The sequence below is a fragment of the Danio rerio genome, chromosome 7 (genome assembly GCF_052040795.2).
Source record: "Danio rerio strain M-AB ecotype USA chromosome 7, GRCz13ab, whole genome shotgun sequence".
NCBI lineage: Eukaryota > Metazoa > Chordata > Actinopteri > Cypriniformes > Danionidae > Danio > Danio rerio.
This window is the reverse complement of record NC_141027.1, coordinates 29,753,097-29,770,041: the sequence shown is the minus strand read 5'-3', so window position 1 is coordinate 29,770,041 and position 16,945 is coordinate 29,753,097. Positions and strand designations below refer to the sequence as shown.

The following is a 16,945-nucleotide window of genomic DNA, read 5'->3' as shown; positions in this document are numbered from 1 at the left end:
TGCAAATCTCCCTTTTCACCACATCCCAAAAGTGCTCTTTTGGATTGAGGTATCGTGACTGTGGAGGCCATTTGAGTACAGTGAACTCATTGTCATGTTCAAGAAACCAAGATGATTCGCGCTTCATGGCATATTTATCCTGCTAAAAGTAGCCATCAAAAGATGGGTACACTGTGGTCATACACCACCACCACCACTAGTCTGAACTGTTGATACAAGGCAGGATGGATCCATGCTTTCATGTTATTAACACCATATTCTGACCCTACCACCTGAATGTTGCAGCAGAAATCGAGACCCATCAGACCAGACAACTTTTTTTTATCTGTTGTCCAATTTTGGTGAGCCTGTGTGAATTGTAGCCTCACTTTTTTATTCTTAGCTGACAGGAGTGACACCCAGTGTAGTCTTCTGCTGAAGTAGCCCATTCGCCTCAAAGTTTGATGTGTTGTGCGTTCAGAGATGCTGTTCTGCATACCTCGGTTGTAACAAGTGGTTATTTGAGGTACTGTTGCCTTTCTATCAGCTCAAACCAGTCTGGCCATTCTTCTGTGACCTCTGGCATTAACAAAGCATTTGCGCTCGCAGAACTTTCACTCATTGGATATTTTCTCTTTTTCAGACCATTCTCTGTAAACCCTAGAGATGGTTGTACGTAAATATCCCAGTAGATCATCAGTTTCTGAAATACTCTGACCAGCCTGTGTGGCACCAACAACCATGCTGCATTCAAAGTCACTTAAATCACCTTTCTTCCCCATTCTAATGCTCAGTTTGAACTGCAGCAGATCATCTTGACCATGTCTACATGCCTAAATGCATTTAGTTGCTGTCATGTGATTGGCTGATTAGAAATTTGCGTTAACGTGGAGTTGGACAGGTGTACCTAATAAAAGTGAATGTATTTACAGTGTTCTGCTCCTGGTCTGTATTTTAAAAAAATATTGTAGATTTAGATTTTTCAGAAAGAAAGTCTTGTTTTTTGGTTTTGATTACAGGCAAAATATAAACAAATTAATTTGCTAATACTTCAGTCTGTCTGTTATGAAGTATGTAAAAGGTCTGTGTATATTAAAGTAGAAATCAAAAATCTAGTGTTTCTGAAGGTATCTAACAAAAAATGGTATTTGTTCGAATTTTAAATAAAAAATATTTTGGAAATTAGAAATGTCTAAATAACTAGTCGACTTTAACTTACCACTTTTGTATTCATATTTGAACATATGAAAAAATACTGCTCAGAATCTTGATATTGTTTTGTGTGTGTGTTTGCAGGAGAAGTTAAAAGCAGGAATAAGCACAAAAAATGAGGAACTGCAAGGCTATCAATACAGTATGTACTATTCACATGAAATTCATGGCTGTGTGTTTTATCAGTATCTGGCCTGGAGCTGTTTAGTATAGCTTTGTTAGTATGTGTTTATATTGTTCTTTGCTGAAGAGGAAATAGAAGATTATAAATAATAAACATCACTGAAAGACAGAAAAGAACAACATGGATATTGTAAGCCTTTGAAACTATACATTTTATATAGTCAATTAAATATTAAATGGCAATAAAATGACTAATAATGTATCACATTCCACTTATGTAAACTCTGTTTTTTCATGTGATCACTACACTTCTGGGTGTGTGTGTGTGTTACCTGCCACGGCTTTATGAGCTGTTTATATAGGCTATGTGATCTCAAACTGCACACATGACACACCTCTTTATAGCACACAAACTTTAAATTATTATAACATACACATACTAAAAATAAATCAGAATACATTGTTGTAATTAACATACAAATGACTGGACTGGACTTGTCAGTATAATTAAGTTATTTTGAAGGTTAAAATTTAAATTCTTAAAAGTTATTTACTCAACCTTGACTTGTACCAAACCAGTTTGACTTCTGTTGAACACAAATGAAGGTACAGTATACTGAAGAATTTTGGAAACCTGTGACATAGCATTTGTTTTTCCTACTATGGACTTTAGTGGTTACAGGTTTTCAGCTTTCTTCAGAATATCTTCTTTTGTGTTCAACAGAAGAAAAAAAAAACTCAAACATGTTTGTGATTGGATTTTCATTTTTGTGTGAACTATTACTTTAAAGGATTTATGTCCAGCATAGTGTTAGCATTATAAAGTATACCATGATTCATAATGAACTCATATGTTTCTTCATATAGTTTTCAAACCAATATTTGCCTCTGCAAGGATGTGCATCAACCCGAATGCCGAAGTTGAGCTCAAGTCACCCAAAGCTAACCTGCACCTGGAAGTTCAGAACATTGCAATTGAGATGACTAAATCGCAGGTATATCTCAGTACATGTATGGCTGCTATGTAATCAATCAATCAATCAATCAATCAATCAATCAATCAACCTTGTCTGTCTGTCTGTCTTTCAGCCAGTCAGTCAGTCAATCAATCAATCAATAAATCAATCTATCCATCCATCCATCCGAAAATACTTGTTATTAAAATATAGTAGTTACAATGAAAATTGAATGGCTAATATTTCATTAAAAAATCAATGGCATGGCTACAAGAGCGACCAACCTTAAACAATTGGATAGATGCAACTATTGAGATCTATACAATGGAAAAAATCACTTCTGTAGTTAATTTAAAGAAGGATATATTCCTTGGATAATGGAGGAAACGGGTTAAATTAGAAGACCTGATTTTGTTGCTATATAAACAAATAAAAGATGTTTAACTAATAGATAAATATATACTATTGTGTGTATACATATATGGTTATATATATTTATATTGTATTGTGTGTTATCCCCTTGTGTATAATGAATACGGTGATTTGAGATTATTCTGGAAGGAGTTATATTATGTCATGTCTTCTCACCCTTGATTTAAATAGACTTTTAATTTTTATTATTTTCTTTAGTTTATTTGTGCTATTTTTCTTTTTATAATTTAACAAAATTTGATTACTATGTAGAGTATGTATAGTGCATATGTTAGTACACACTGCCTCGCCCTGAGATTCAAATGTACCTTGAAATATTGTATGATTGTACTCAATCAAGTGTTCACAATAAACATAAAAAAAGAAGAAAAATGAATTACGAAAAAGTTACATTTGTTATCAGCAACAATAAAATAGTTACTAGTCACTATTAAAATAAGTACCAGGATCTAAGTACAGTATTTAAGGAAAATATACAGGACCTCTCTTCTGTGTTGCATACATAACATACAGTAAATAAAGATTGTAGATTGTAGCTCAAAACATACATTAATCTGTTATATACTATAAATATCAGGACTGAGGAGACAGAACAGGTCTTGGAAGAATGCAAGGATATAATAATGCTCTTTTATTTTTTGATTCTAGTACCTCTCTATGGTGGATCTACTGGAGTCTATTGACTGTATGGTGAAAAACGGCCCTTACAGAAAGTTTAGGCCTGATGTTCCAGTCCACAGAAATGCAAGGCAATGGTAAGTAATGTACATTTGATTTGTTATTGAATTGATTCGAGCTTGGTGTTTCTAACATGCCTTCTCTGATTGGTTAGGTGGAAATACGGCATCAGCAGTATACTGGAAGTGCATGTCAGGCGCTTCAACCAGATGTGGAACTGGACGAACATCAAGAAGCACCGACAGACGCTTAAAGCTTACAAAGCAGCATACAAAGTCAAACTAACACAAAGTGCGAAAGTGCGAGAAGACGCAGATAAGCAGATTCAGGTATTAACAGCAGATCTGGATCACATTTCTGAATATTTCAATTATATTATCAATTTCAATGTCATTATTCTGAAAAAATAACTTGTGTAAATATATATCTTTTGTTAATGTATTGAATATATTGATAAAATTAATCTGTTTATTAGCCTTTTACAAAAATAGTAGGATAGTTTTATAGGGAAATAAATGACAAATATTTTTTCCAACCCTTCTCTCATAAACTAAATTAAATGACAGCTTCACACAAAAATATACATCAATAGAAAATGAATAAACTAATAAATAAATAAATAATTGCCCATTTTAAAATCACAGTGTCAATTATGGATAAAATAAGTGCTGGATTGTTCATATTTAAAAATAGCCCATGTACAATGTACACATGCACATCAACAAACAGAATTTATAAGCATATCATCCATAGATACAATATACTTACAGTGGTTAAATTTATCCTTTAATTGAAAACCCCCTAAGGCTTAGATTGACAGTATGTAGAAGCACTCACGTACTCTAAATGGGTACCGTGCCTCAGAGAAAGTAGTAGAATTACCATTCATTGTAAACCAAATTTTGTTTAAATGAATAAAGCATCCAGTTGTTAAATGTTGGAGGAAATCTTCATTTCTATAGTAAAAGAACGCATCGTCTTGCTGACAGTCTCAAAAATGCATTTGCAGTACAGCTAGATAAACATTTAATATTCAAAGGAAGTCCAAAAAGTTCAACCAGAGGACGTGGCTTGATGTGCATCTTTGTCACAGAAGAAAAACATTAGACAATTGATAACCAAAAAGAGGTTATAGATGGGCAAATCCAAAACATATGTACTCAATCTGCAGGGGCTTGCTTGCAGTGATCGCATATAGGGTCAAAACCTTAAATTATATTTGCAAACCTCTCTTTTTTCCCATAAATTTGAAAAGACAATGTGCATAGATAGAGTGATTAAGATATTTTAAATGAATAAAATGTTTGTTCACCATTATTTCTGAATGTATTTATCATGTTTCTGCCAGGAGCTGGAGAAAGGCCTGGATGTGTTCAACATTGTATTGGCCAGACAGCAGGTTCAGATGGAGGTGAGATGACATGTGGCACAACAGAAAGTACTAATAATCTGATTTCATTATATAATATACTGTAGTATTATAACTTCTCTTTCACTCTCTCCACAGGTGGTTCGATCTGGACAGAAGCTGGTTGCCAAAAAGGCTGCCACTCAGAAACAGAGTGGAGGAGGCTTCTTTAGTAGCTTTTTTGGCAAAAAAGAAGGAAAAAAGGAAGAGGAGGATAAAGAACCTGAGAGTGAGGATTTGAACTTTTATATGAGGGGAACCCAAACCTGCTCCTGGAGGACCAATTTTTGGTGGAATTCAGTTCCGAGGTGTTTGGACATTTCTAGTCAGTCTTCAGACCAAGCTGGTTCATGTGTTTTCTGAACTCTCCAAAAAAGTGGTCCTCCAGAAATTGGTTTGGACACCTCTTCTATTTTATCTTTTCTATTTGCCTCTGAATAAGGCTGCATTTACACTGCACCGTTCAAGTGTCTCAATTCTGATTTTTTTTTCTCACATGTGGCACAGATCGAATATGGCCCGTGTACGTGTTAGCAGGAAAAAATCACATGGATTCCGATTTACTCAAATCAGATTCAGGCCTTGTTCATATGTGGAAATTTATCCGATAGGAATAGAATCTGTGTTCTTGGGTCTGCAGTGTAAGCAGGTAGATCGGATTTTCACCTGTCAATGCGAGTCGCGCGTCCATTAAAACCATAGTGAATGACGTCAAGTCTGACGCTTTCATTTCAGTACAGACTTCAGCAGTCCCAAACCTTAAATCTCATACACGAGGACTAAATATGCTTTTATATTTTCACATAGCACGCGTATTTAAGCTTGTAAATGAGAGAAAGAGAGAGCGTGAGAGCGCAAGATCCGCCATGTAACCATAAACTAATATAAAACTGTTGCATACATCACGTGCATAAATCACGCCATAGACATTACATTAAGATGCCTCCTGGTTTAAAATGTCTAAGATTAAAAGAAGATGGTCAAATGAGAACTTTTCTGTCATAAGCTATAGTAAAACAACAACTTGTCCATAAATTAATGCCAGTGAACAAATTAAATACAGGAATGGAGAAAATGGCGCTCTTTAATTATCAGCTGTCAGGAGCCCGCTCCTTTTTTCTGGTCATTGTGTATTCGCCGTGTGCAGTGTAAATGCAGACGATAAGATATGAGTCACTTATAATGTATATTTAATAAAAATAATGTAAGCAGGTCAGCAAAAAATTGGATATAGTCACAAAATCGGAATTAACCATCAAGATCTGCAGTGTAAATGTAGCCTAAATGACTCTTCTACATATTTTACATGTATGTTTATGTACATGAATGTGTTCACAGGTATTGATTCCATCATGACTGTTGAAGAGAAGTCTAAACTCTATACAGCCATTGGCTACAGCGGGAGCTCGCATAACCTTGCCTTACCGAAACATGTGAGTGGAAATTATACATCTGCTACACTGGAAAGGAACTGTTTCATTTGCAATTGCTCTGCTAATTCTCTGCTAAATGTTTAGTAAATAAATGCATACATATATAAATTAAGTTAGTAAATAAATAAAAGTAGATAATAAATAAATAAATTAATAGAAAAAAAATATGAGTGACATACATAATACAATTTTAATTAGATAAATAAATGCAGAATAGTAAAAATGAAGTAATATAGTAATTATGATTAATGTTGATTACATAAACACGATGCAAAATGTGATTAAAATAAATACACAAAGGTTAGATTGAAGCAAAATACACTACAGTGCTCAACATGAGGACACCCCTATTTAAAAATGAATATTTTTTTCCATTCTCAGTGAATATAGCCCATAATGTTTGGTGAAAATCAAACGTTGGTCCATTAGTTGCTCAGTATTTAGGAGTAGAAATATAATACATTTAAATAAAATAATTAATTGAAAAAAATACAAACTACAAAATTTCAAATACATTTGATATATTTATGTGTCTTGATTTTTTTTTCCTCTTTATTAAAATGTTATTTAAAAATTTTCCCTAACATATTAATTTGGATGTACTATTGTTTTGACTGTGATCTTAATTTATTATCTGATTAATTAATATTATTTTTTGTTAGATTAGTTCCAGTTTTGGCTTTGGTACCGACTAATCAATGTATATACACAAATATATGATTGTAAACCGTCCTGTTGAAAAAATGGCTTTATTTGCACACAGTGCCACCTGACGGCCAAAGAGGGTAAAACAAGCAGATGAGTTACAGATGGCCTGATTTGATATGTGGCTGTATTTTGCACCAGTTACGTCTTATAAAGAACAGTAAAGAAAAGTCAGTTTCCACAAAGACTAGATCTATTAAAAAAAAAAGTAAAGTATGTTTAGTTTTTGTTGTTAATATGTAAAAAAATAATTGTCTAATAAATGAATCTGCTTGAAATGAATGGGGCTGCTCTATTTCGGATTCTAACGTACATGGTTCATTTACATTCATCTTGACAAACTAAGTGGTGCAAAAAATGTTTCAAAGCACATTTTGAAGATGTATATTTGTAATTGAATGTGCAGCACAGTTATTTACGTAAACTAAGACTAAAACTATTGCTCAAAACTATTTCTTAACTGCAATAAAATAAAAAAATGAATTGTTTACCTCTGTTAAATTAAAATGACTAAACCAAAAAATGAAACTAAATATATGATAGCTAAATAGAAAATTGTTCTCAAAACAAAAACTAAACTAAAACTAACAAAACCATTAATAAAATGAACTAAAACAAAACTGAAGTTAACTTTTTTAAGTATCCAAATAAAAACTAATTTAAAAGTGCTAAACTATAAAAAATATATATATATAAAATAAAAATAAAAACTTTGCAAATTGTTTAAAGTATGTCTTATCAAACACATTGCACCTTAACAAAACTAAAGATGTGTAAAATATCAAATTTCTTACATATCCTTTTTAGCCTGGACTGAACACTCAAATATATGAATGTACATTTATGTGCAGTATGTAGCTGTGATTGTCAACTTTAAACTGCTGAGCACTTCGGTAACGTTCAGAGAGGAGCCTGGAGTTCCAGAGATCCTCAAAGTGCAAATGATTGACCTCAGTACGTCCATCTCACAGAGACCAGGAGCACAGGCCATAAGGTACGCATCATGTATACCTTAACAGCAGCCAACAAACACATCTGTCATACACTTGATAGTGTATATACATATATAGGGCAAAATATAAAGTATACAGTGGGATTCAGTTTGATCTGATGTAGTAAATGCTGTGTGCTTCACACCTGTGACGTGTGTGTGTGTGTGTGTGTGTTTGTGTTTATGTTGTATGTGTGTGTTTATATGGTTAACGAGGACACAAAATTGTATATTGACATGGGTATGGCCTAGTTGTAGTCTATTAAGGTGTTTTATGAGGACATGTCTTGTGTCCTCATAATTCAAAACACTTAAAAGTCATACTTGACGGGTCCTTTTGACATTGCTTCGAGGTTGGGTTTAGGGTTAGTGGTTGGGTTAGGCCATATGATAAGTACAGGGTTCTTGCTGGTGCTGGAATTCTTTGAAAATGCTTGAATTTTTATTTAGTATTTTCAAGGTTTGAGAAGTGCTTAGATTTTGGATATAGTGCTTGAAACTATTTGAAAATGCATTTGTGTTGCTTTCATAATAGTTTGTTGCTAAATCTAAAATTATAAATAACTTTTTAAAGGAATAATTTATCTTTTGGATAAAATGAAAACTGTTATATAGACAATGCTATAACACATATAATGTAATGAAATATGTCTATAGTGTAGAGTATGTCTATGTAAATATGTTAGTTGCCACACTTGTAAAGTGCTGGAAAAATGTCCAAATGGATCTAAAAAAAGGGTTGAAAATGCTTAAATTAGACTTCTCTACTGTTATTCTCTAAGTTTCTTTACTGTATAAAATACATTACACCCATGAAGAGTGCTCATAAATCATATTTACAACAATGTGTGTTGCACAGGGTGGAGGCTAAGCTGGAGCACTGGTATGTGACTGGTCTGCAGCAGCAGGGTGAAGTGCCGTCCCTCATCGCATCACTCGGGGATTCAGACTCTTCTCTGCTCAGTGTGCGTTTCGAGATCAATCCAGAGGACAGCCCTGCTGACCAGCTCCTCAGAGTGCACTCACAGCCTGTAGAGATCATCTATGATGCTGTAAGACAAACACAATCGCTGTCATTATAAGGTTGAGGGTAACTTATATATGTTACTTATATTAAGTACTAAGCACTATTTTTATATATATCAAGTACTAAGCTAATTAAAGTGTGCTTTCAATTGATATTCTTTCTATGTGCGTAAAGTCAACCAAAATTAGGATCCCGTAAATTCTGTACACCATGTGAGGACTTTATCATGTTATAAATTAAAAATACAATAAGAAAACTAATAATCTATTTGTAATGTGTAACAATGTAATCATGTTTTACTTAAAGTAGCATGATTAAATATTTGATATTTTCTCTGTATTGTAGCTGACTGTCATCAGCATCACAGAATTCTTTAAGACGGGTAAAGGAGTTGATCTAGAGGTCATCACTTCAGCCACGCTCAGCAAACTTGAGGAGATCAAAGAGAAAACCGCTACTGGTGAGACAGTCCTCCTCTCCCATCATCCCCACAGACATATACTCATTCTGAGAAAGAGTGTGTGATCTAACGCTTTCTCCTCTTCTTTTGAATCGAGGCTTGTCTCACATCATCGAGACGCGCAAGGTGCTGGATTTGAGGATTGATCTCAAACCCTCATACCTGCTGCTGCCCAAGTCTGGATTCTATGATGGCAAATCAGAGCTCATGATTGTTGATTTCGGTTACCTGCAGGTAAGCGAGGAAACAAAAACATATACACATAAGACAAGACACTGCAGGCACAATTTTTCTTTTCCTCAACATTTTATTGAAAGTTTTTTCATGAAACTTAATGAGTTTAATCTCGCATTATAGTATTTTATTATTATTAGGGATGCTCATAATAACCGATTCACCGTTAACCAAAAGGGTGCATTTTTAACCGATTAATAGTATCAGTTAAACGCTAATTTTTTTTTTTAAACCTGACTTCATCCACTGCTCAGATTCTTTTAGAACACGCTTATGCAAATGAGTGCATATTTAATAATATAATGCCTCATTTGCACATTCAAACAACATTTTAGAAAACCCGTACATTCATATAGATGATTATACAGTTGAAATCAGAATTATTAGTCCCCTTTTAAACATCATAGTTGCCAAATGATGTTTAACAGAGCAAGGAAATTTTCACAGTATGTCTGATAATATTTTTCTTCTCGAGAAAGTTTTATTTGTTCTATTTCGTCTAGAATAAAATCAGTTTTTATTTTTTTAAAAACCATTTTAAGGTAAAAATTATTAGCCCCTTTAAGCTATATTTTATCGATAGCCTACCAAACAAACCATCGTTATACAATAACTTGCCTAATTACCCTAACCTGCCTAGTTAACCTAATTTACCTAGTTAAGCCTTTAAATGTCACTTTAAGCTCTATAGAAGTGTCTTAAAAAATGTCTAGTAAAATATTATTTACTGTCATCAGGACAAAGATAAAATAAATCAGTTATTAGAAATAAGTTATTAAAACGAATATATTTAGTAATGTTTTAAAAAAAACTTCTCTCCATGAAACAGAAATTGGGGAAAAAAATAAATAGGGGAGCGAATAACTCGGACTGTAACTGTAGCTTTTAGTGAATGTTTTACTCTAATCACCTGCCACATCTTAAGATGGAACTCTGCTTTTTTTTTAGTAATGTCTGACTAATAAAAATGTGTGTTTTGTTTTGTAAATGTGTGTGTAGTTAAACAGTGTAGATCAGGGTGGCCATCAGCAGGTTTCTGCCAGTTTCTCATCTTTAGAGGAAATCATGGACAGAGCGTATGAAAGATATTCACTGGAGCTGCGCAGTGTCCAGATACTCTACAGCAGATCAGGTAAAAACAAGTCCTCACAGCGTGAAAAGGAACTGCCTACATTAACTGCTGCTTTAAATGCTTTCTCTTTTTGAAGGAGAGAAATGGAAAAGTGCTTGTCATGAAGGCCTTTCCCATCAACACATCCTGCAGCCAATGGACTTCACACTCCAACTGGCCAAATGTATGGTGGACAAGGATGCACGAATGCCCAGGTTAGTGCTCCATCTCTATTTTACAATAAAGAGAGTTAAATTGTTAGAGTTAGAATAAAAAAATAATAATAATAAAAAAAAATTAACATCCCATTTCGAAAGTGCATATTTTTATGTGGGTCATATATTTTTGGTGCAGCTATGTTTATTAAAATAATATTTTAGTCAGCAAACATCTTTAGAAATAAAAAGATTTAAATTCATATTTAAGTTTGAAATAGTTTTATATTTTCTAAAAGTTCACATATTTTTTGTTTTTTTATTAAATAATTTTTCCTTACATATAAATTTGGGCTACTAATTTTTGGATCTTTATCGTAAGTTATTTGATTTGGCTTCAGTATTGACTAATCTAATGTATAGAAATGTTATTATTATGTGTAGAAAATAGTTATTTAAATGAGAGATTTTAATTCATCTAAGTACTATATAAGATATCTGACCTGCTTTTAAATGTTAAATAATATTTAAAATAACTCATCTTGATTAAAATAACTATTTACTATTTAAAATGCACTTTTAAACACATATAGATTTATTTTCTTACATTATTTAAACAATTAAATCAATCTGCCCTTTCAGAATAATCAATCTCTTTTGTTTAATTCCTACATGAACAACACTTTTGAATGGTAGTGTATTATAGTTTGCTTAAAATTATGAGTGGTGACATATATGATTATATATTAGAATGATTACTGAAGGATCATATGAAACTGAGTATGAGTAATGATGCTGAAAAGTCAGATTTGTTGTCACAAGAATTGCATTTAGCATTTTATTCAAATGGAGAGTATTTTTATTACAATAATATTTTACAATATGTCACCTGTGTATTTTTGGTCAAATAAACACATCCTTGATAAGCATAAGTTTACAAAAACAGAATTATTATTCATTTATTCATGAACAATTATTATTAATTACTATTGTGCATCTCTCAATTCACAAAACATTTTGCAATGTATACATTTCAGTTTATAAAGTACATTTGTTAGATTTTTTTTTAAAGCTGTATTAATATTGTACTCAATCGTGTCAGTTTCTAAGATAATTACATGAAATTTAAAATTCTGAATATTTAGGTGTAATGGATTAAAATATACAACAACAACTCTTTCAATTCACAAGTCTATGTGTTTTCAGGTTCAAAGTATCAGGTGAGCTGCCATTGCTTCATTTGAAGATCTCTGATCAGAAGATTCAGGGTGTTTTGGAGCTGGTGGATAGTATTCCTCTTCCTCAGACTGGCTCCTCTCCTCCCAGCAGCCCCACTGGAAAGGTCAGAAAACACAAAAGAAAAAAAAGACACTCTCTTTATACTGGATGGCGTGTTGCTTTATATCCCACTTAATGAGTCACAACTTATGAATGGTATTTTTTCTGGTAGAACGACACAGGTATTTCATACCATTGTCGTTGTTGCTTTTCTGAATGCCACTAATATTTAAAGCCTTTAAATCAAAGTCACATGCTTTCTCTGAATTCAAAACAAAGAACTGCTTGCTTTTCTACGCAGCTTCAGTCTCCACTGATTACACAACTCAACACAGACATTATCCACAATCCGCATCATTGTCTGTCTCTCTCTCTCTCTCTCTCTCTCTCTCTGTGAGGGATCTTATTAGTGGAGTCTCTGTCTCAGTAAATAAAAGCTCTTACTGGTTTACCTTGACATACTAATGCAAATGATTGATACACACTGTTGTTGATTGGTTATTATATATATACATTACATATATTTTCTTCTTTTTTAAATATTTTCCAAATGATGTTTAACAGAGCAAGGAAATTTTCACAGTATGTCGGATAATATTTTTTCTTCTGGTGTCTTATTTGTTTTATTTCGGCTAGAATAAAAGTAGTTATTAATTTTTTAACACTATTTTTAAAATTATTATTCCCTTTAAGCTATATTTTTTCTCGATAATCTACAAAACAAACCACTGTTATACAATAACTTGCCTAATTACCCTAACCTGCCTAGTTACCCTAATTAACCCAGTTAAGCCTTTAAATGTCACTTTAAGCTGTATGGAAGTGTCTTGAAAAATATCTAGTAAAATATTATTTACTGTCATCATGGTAAAGATAAAAGAAATCACTTATTAGAAATGAGTTCTTAAAACTATTATGTTTAGAAATATGTTTCTCTCCAAAAAAAAAGAAAAAAAAAATTTCTCTCCATTAAACAGAAATTGAGGAAATAATAAATAAGCGGTCTAATAATTCAGGGGGGCTAATAATATATATATATATATATATATATATATATATATATATATATATATATATATATATATATATATATAACTATACAATATACACAATTTTAACCTTTAATATGGTTTCTAAATGTTTCATAAGGAATCAGATCAGCGTATTACAATGTTTTTTGAGTCATCATTCTTTAGACATGAAATCATGAAATAAAACTTTAAACATGCAAACATTGACACTAGACTTTTAAATATCAGCATAAATGTTTTTTTTTTTTATATATAATGAATCCTTTCAGAAATGGCAAAATGTTTTTTTTTTTTTTTATGTGTGCTGTTTAAAATGCAGCCAGTAATAAATAGTTGTATCCAATGTGAGTGTAGAATAGCCAACTCTATTTATAATTTTTACATTAAATGGGTAGATTTTACTGTAAAATCGCCACAAACAACAAGCTTTCTGCACACCTACCAGATTGAGAATATATAAAAAACATTTTGTAGAAAATGTTGTATTTTATACTGAAATATTTCAGCCGTAAGAATTAGCTGGAAAATGATTTTGCTTTTTGCTAATACAGTATATTTTAGCGGTTGAAAAATGTTAATGCTGATGTTTTTCAGAAGGTGTTGGGGATGCCGCTGTCTAATACCAGGCCAAAGGTCTTGGCTTTAGACCCCACAGTTCTGTCCTATGCTGTTGAGTCAGGTCAGAGAGAAAGAGTAGAAAAATCTTACAATAATAACCACATACTATAAATTTGTTGTTTAATTGACTTTATTCACCGGTAATGCATACAGTATTTGACTGTATTTATGCATTCAGAGTCTGATGAAGACACTAGTGAGAAGTCTGTGGATGAAGAATCTCTCAGATCAACCTTGGAGGAACTGACTGAAGTGCAGTTTCAGTTTGAAGTCAAAGCGGTACGCTCATCCTTATCACTTTGTTTAAACCAGGGTTTCTCAAAGTCTGGACTCCACTCTGGATCCAGACCCACCTCCATTTTTAGGTTTAAGAGCACTAATTTTGTGTAAGGGATTAAAAATGTGGAAATTACTCCTTTCATAAACATGTTACATTTGTAATCTTGTTTGTTTGGGATGGTCTAAAATTAAATGTAGGCGATAGTTTTTCTGTGTGATGTTATTTTAAAATATGACGTTTGCCACAACACTTCCAGAAAATAAAAGTTGACGAAGTAAATCGAGTTTTCAAAGATGATTTGTACAGAATATGCATTCATTTTGCTCCAGTCCAGCACAATACTGTTCTCTGTTTAATTTGTAATGAGACCATGTAATTTGGATTGGAAATGTCAAACGCCAGTATAAAACAAAAATACAGACAGATGGTGCTATTTCTCATATTAGAATAGTCTGTTTTTTTGCCCCATCTTACTTTTGACCTATAACTAGTAGTTTTTTTGTACTTGGTTATATGTATTTTTGAATGCCACATAATTTTTTAATGGTTGATTTATGTGTGTGCATCTTTATTTAAAATTTGTTTTAAAAAGTTTTTCTGGACCTTTGTCCTATCAATGTATTGTTGTGGATGTCAACGTGAAATAAATTAATTTAATTTCAAAGTACATTGCAGTTATTTTGGTGTATGATTCCTTCATATATGTGTAGGTGTTGTTTGAGCTCACAAGGCAGGCCGCTCAGGAGGATGTTGTATTGGCGTTCAGTGTGTCTCAGCTGGGTGCAGAAGGCAGGATTCGAACATTCGATCTCAGTGTTACATCTTACCTCAAAAAGATCAGCTTGGATTACTGTGAGGGAAAAGGTACACATCCGCAGACAAGTGCAATCAGTGATTTGATGTTTCACGTACTTGATTTTGTGTCTCTCATTCTTGTATGCTTTAATAGATGCACAAAACCAGCCACTTCACCTAATTACCTCTTCAGACAAGCATGGCTCTGATCTGTTGAAAGTGGAGTACATCAAAGTAAGTCTGAGCATTAAACTCTCTTCTAAAGATTGTCTTCAATGGGTTGTTTGTTTTAGATGAGTGCTTTAATTTGGGCTGGTCTGTGTGGCCTTTTTGTGTCCTTTAGGCGGATGTGAATGGACCCAGCTTCTGCACCTTATTTAATAATACAGAACAGACACTGAAGGTATGTTTACGTTTTTGTACAATACAATAAATGAAAAATTAAACGTTTTTTAATATATGTAATCTACTGATTTTTTTATTAAAGCAAAGTTAAATAAAATAATAAAATAACGAGATAAGCACATATTTAGTCATATATATATATATATATATATATATATATATATATATATATATATATATATATATATATATATATATATATATATATATAATTTAAATTAATTGTTTTCATTTCTGTATTTTAATAAATCATGTTGTATTAAATAAAGTAAAAATGATAAAATATTGATATATTTATTTAGTCTGCCAAATTATTTTGTCATAATATAAAATTATTAATTGTTTATTCAATGTGTTTAAAAAAGGAAATTAATATGAAAAAAAAATGTTAGTTGTATATTTAATAATTTATTTATTTATTAAATACTTAAAAATAAAATAAACTAAGATTTGTTATTTGTATTAGAAATGTTTTAATCTATCTATACTCTTTTGAAAAAATACATGTCCATGCATTATACATTTTTATTATGTAAATGTGATTTATTCATCTTCTAAAAAGCCTTTTAACAGTTGGAATCATGTACAAAACATTAGTAGTTATCCTTAGTTTCAGAAAAAAAGAAATAATATTTATTTAGAATTTATTATACTAAATTTAATCATTGTTGATTTATTTTATTGCACAGGTGGAGTTTTCCTCATTGGACTTCCTGCTACACACCAAAGCTTTGCTGTCTACCATCAACTACATGAACTCCGCAATACCACAAGAGCTCACAGCCAATAAAGAGAGAGAAACCAGGCGACGAGCGGACCGAGCAGCAGCTGGGAAGACAGGTATGGACAACACATACTATAATATACACACTTCTTAAAATGAGTGAAAACTAATGTGTGTTGACTGATGTCAAAGCAAGAGGTAAAACCTGAATGCTCATCCGTCTTTGTGTTGTCTTTGTCTCTGTCTTGTAGGTTTTTTCATGGGTAACACATGTTTTTTTCATTGACCTTTGCACTGATCATGTCTTGAAACGCTAAAAGGGTTCTGAAGCAGAAATTGTTTTGCTTGTGCTAAAGCATGTTTCAGACAGAGCTGGTTTCAAATTGTGTGTTGTTTGAGTGTTTTTAACTGGAGTATCTCTGTTCTTGTAGTGTCCAAGGGTTCGAAAGATGCTGGTGTTGTGAACTTTAAGCTGTCTGCAGTGCTGGGATCCTTCAGAGTGGCTGTCTGTGATGACAGAAGCAACATCGCTGATATACGGGTCCAAGGTAAAAAAAAATGCACTAGTGTTATTTTAGCATCAAATGGCATCATGCTTTCATAGCATCATAGTTTAATGTTTATATTTTTGTGTTGGCTAAACATATAAAGAAGCTTTTAATGCTAATGTTGTGATATCCATGTAATAAACATGCTAGCAGTGTGTTAATTTATAATAAAATATGCTAACACATAAATTCATGCAGAAAACATGCTAGCAGTAATACTACAGTAGCAACCCAATAATTATTGTTAGCAACATGTTAATTAATCTTTAAAACATGCTAGCAACATGCTAATATTATGCAGTCAACATTGCAATTCATGTTAAAAACATGCTAACTCTTGCTAGCTACACATTAATGACATG

The 16,945-nt window shown here is 32.4% G+C and overlaps 1 protein-coding gene across 24 annotated transcripts in view; it reads left to right on the top strand.

Moving 5' to 3' along the window:
- The window catches only part of vps13c (vacuolar protein sorting 13 homolog C), a 96,245-nt gene that overhangs the window by 20,807 nt on the left and 58,493 nt on the right, over positions 1-16,945 (top strand). For 18 of the 24 annotated variants that reach the window (XR_015495740.1, XM_087261205.1, XM_087261203.1 and 15 more), the window contains 21 exons: positions 1,276-1,333; positions 2,182-2,309; positions 3,351-3,457; positions 3,535-3,709; positions 4,729-4,791; positions 4,888-5,017; positions 6,127-6,221; positions 7,778-7,920; positions 8,777-8,969; positions 9,290-9,404; positions 9,502-9,638; positions 10,638-10,770; positions 10,847-10,964; positions 12,111-12,246; positions 13,808-13,892; positions 14,010-14,110; positions 14,822-14,975; positions 15,061-15,140; positions 15,250-15,309; positions 16,001-16,151; positions 16,467-16,583. Coding sequence is in view for 23 of the 24 variants with exons in the window: in XM_087261205.1 (XP_087117331.1) it covers positions 1,276-1,333; positions 2,182-2,309; positions 3,351-3,457; positions 3,535-3,709; positions 4,729-4,791; positions 4,888-5,017; positions 6,127-6,221; positions 7,778-7,920; positions 8,777-8,969; positions 9,290-9,404; positions 9,502-9,638; positions 10,638-10,770; positions 10,847-10,964; positions 12,111-12,246; positions 13,808-13,892; positions 14,010-14,110; positions 14,822-14,975; positions 15,061-15,140; positions 15,250-15,309; positions 16,001-16,151; positions 16,467-16,583 (2,479 nt within the window). In the remaining variant the exon portion in view is untranslated. The remainder of the gene's footprint in view (positions 1-1,275; positions 1,334-2,181; positions 2,310-3,350; positions 3,458-3,534; positions 3,710-4,728; positions 4,792-4,887; positions 5,018-6,126; positions 6,222-7,777; positions 7,921-8,776; positions 8,970-9,289; positions 9,405-9,501; positions 9,639-10,637; positions 10,771-10,846; positions 10,965-12,110; positions 12,247-13,807; positions 13,893-14,009; positions 14,111-14,821; positions 14,976-15,060; positions 15,141-15,249; positions 15,310-16,000; positions 16,152-16,466; positions 16,584-16,945) is intronic. The other 6 variants (XM_087261206.1, XM_087261204.1, XM_087261200.1 and 3 more) reach the window with 1 other exon arrangement.